Genomic DNA, 2,500 nt, shown 5'->3' with positions numbered 1-2,500 from the left:
CTTGGCTCTGACAAACTCGTCCTCCAGAGACTCCTTTCTGGCCAGCAGGGAGCGAGTCCGTCTGCGCTGCCTGGACGCCCCACAGTCCTGAAAACACAGACACACACGCACACGCACACGCGCACACACACACACACACACACACACACACACACACACACACACACACACACACACACACACACAGGAAGGTCAGGCAGCAGCTGTCGGTGTGACAGAAAAGACAAACTAACAGACTCCAACAAAGAACAGAGTCAAAGTTTAATTTAAAGAGACATTAAAACAGCTGAAGTGACCTCTGAGGAAACAATCCTTTGTCCCACGCTCCCTGAACTACACGCTGTGTTTGGTGGGTTTGATTCTAGGGGCTTGAATACATGATGATGTTCTGCAGCATAAGGTGTGTTTATATGGGGCAGAAAAGTGCTGGCTGTGCGCTCTGCTGTCCTCGGATGAAGTGCTGTGTTCTGAGAATTTTTTTTTTACATGAAAATATGAAGCTACGAGCTAACCCAAGAGCGCTAACATTAGCATGCTAACACAACAATGCAGCACACAGGTGACTGCAGCTCCAGCAAAGGACAATTTTGTCCGCCGCTTGCACTTAACTCTGTCGTGTGAACTGAGAGTAGAGGGGAGTTGGAGGGTTGTCCCTGGAGGAGAGCGGGGGCTTCAGTATGGAGGAGGCGTGGCCTAATCTTACCGGCTGTGAACGCTCTCCATGTAGACACCACCCTAAGGTTGTCAAACTCTTAAATACTTTTTTGATCCCACGTCTTTTAAACAATAAAATCTGTTATTTTAATGATCGAGAGAAAATAAAAAATCTAGGCACAAACTCCTGCACACCGTCTTGGGCAAAAACTTGGGCAAGTTTCGGTGCGATATCAAAACAGGTTCTGATGTCGTTAGAAGCTTAAAAATCGGGATGGTGACGACGCTCCTGCAGTATTAAGTGTGATCAGCTCACCTGTGAAGAGGAAATGAAGTCGAGGTCATCGAAGCTGTGGATGTCGAAAGAGTTCTTATTCAGAGGGTCAGTTTTAAACTCTGCAGACCTGAAGGAACAAAATACAAACATGGTGTCAGGGTGGTTTTAAATTAGGGACCCAGATTCAAGTACACTTGACCCTAAAGTCCAGTTCATTTGATCAATGTGAACACAAACGTACTGGACTCAGGTACAGAGCCCGAACCCGCTTGAAGAGGTGATGGTCTTTAGTTATCAGGTCTGCTCATGGTACCTACAGTCTCTAAATGTACTATGGGAGGTAGAGCCTTCAGTTATCAGACCTGCTCGTGGTACCTACGGTCTCTAAATGTACTATGGGAGGTAAAGCCTTCAGTTATCAGGCCTGCTCGTGGTACCTACGGTCTCTAAATGTACTATGGGAGGTAGAGCCTTCAGTTATCAGGTCTGCTCGTGGTACCTACTGTCTCTAAATGTACTATGGGAGGTAGAGCCTTCAGTTATCAGGCCTGCTAGTGGTACCTACGGTCTCTAAATGCACTATGGGAGGTAGAGCCTTCAGTTATCAGGCCTGCTCGTGGTACCTACGGTCTCTAAATGCACTATGGGAGGTAGAGCCTTCAGTTATCAGGCCTGCTCGTGGTACCTACGGTCTCTAAATGCACTATGGGAGGTAGAGCCTTCAGTTATCAGGCCTGCTCATGGTACAGTCTCTAAATGTACTATGGGAGGTAGAGCCTTCAGTTATCAGGCCTGCTCGTGGTACCTACGGTCTCTAAATGCACTATGGGAGGTAGAGCCTTCAGTTATCAGGCCTGCTCGTGGTACCTACGGTCTCTAAATGCACTATGGGAGGTAGAGCCTTCAGTTATCAGGTCTGCTCGTGGTACCTACGGTCTCTAAATGCACTATGGGAGGTAGAGCCTTCAGTTATCAGGCCTGCTCGTGGTACCTACGGTCTCTAAATGCACTATGGGAGGTAGAGCCTTCAGTTATCAGGCCTGCTCGTGGTACCTACGGTCTCTAAATGCACTATGGGAGGTAGAGCCTTCAGTTATCAGGCCTGCTAGTGGTACCTACAGTCTCTAAATGTACTATGGGAGGTAGAGCCTTCAGTTATCAGGCCTGCTAGTGGTACCTACAGTCTCTAAATGTACTATGGGAGGTAGAGCCTTCAGTTATCAGACCTGCTCGTGGTACAGTCTCTAAATGTACTATGGGAGGTAGAGCCTTCAGTTATCAGACCTGCTCATGGTACAGTCTCTAAATGTACTATGGGAGGTAGAGCCTTCAGTTATCAGACCAGCTCGTGGTACCTACGGTCTCTAAATGCACTATGGGAGGTAGAGCCTTCAGTTATCAGGCCTGCTCGTGGTACCTACGGTCTCTAAATGCACTATGGGAGGTAGAGCCTTCAGTTATCAGGTCTGCTCGTGGTACCTACGGTCTCTAAATGCACTATGGGAGGTAGAGCCTTCAGTTATCAGGCCTGCTCGTGGTACCTACGGTCTCTAAATGTACTATGGGAGG

At 48.0% G+C, this 2,500-nt stretch overlaps 1 protein-coding gene across 2 annotated transcripts in view; it reads right to left on the bottom strand.

Annotated features, from left to right (window-relative positions):
* LOC132965609 (PEX5-related protein-like) overlaps window positions 1–2,500 on the bottom strand; it is a 51,332-nt gene that overhangs the window by 7,148 nt on the left and 41,684 nt on the right. For both annotated transcript variants that reach the window (XM_061033766.1, XM_061033767.1), the window contains 2 exons: window positions 971–1,058; window positions 1–87 (listed from right to left, as the gene is read on the bottom strand). The exon at window positions 1–87 is cut by the window's left edge and continues 12 nt beyond it. In XM_061033766.1, coding sequence (XP_060889749.1) covers window positions 1–87; window positions 971–1,058 — 175 coding nt within the window. The remainder of the gene's footprint in view (window positions 88–970; window positions 1,059–2,500) is intronic.

The sequence above is a fragment of the Labrus mixtus genome, unplaced genomic scaffold, assembly GCF_963584025.1.
Source record: "Labrus mixtus unplaced genomic scaffold, fLabMix1.1 SCAFFOLD_106, whole genome shotgun sequence".
In the NCBI taxonomy this organism is placed as follows: domain Eukaryota; kingdom Metazoa; phylum Chordata; class Actinopteri; order Labriformes; family Labridae; genus Labrus; species Labrus mixtus.
The sequence above is the reverse complement of the archived record's forward strand: the minus strand, read 5'-3'. Positions and strand labels throughout refer to the sequence as shown.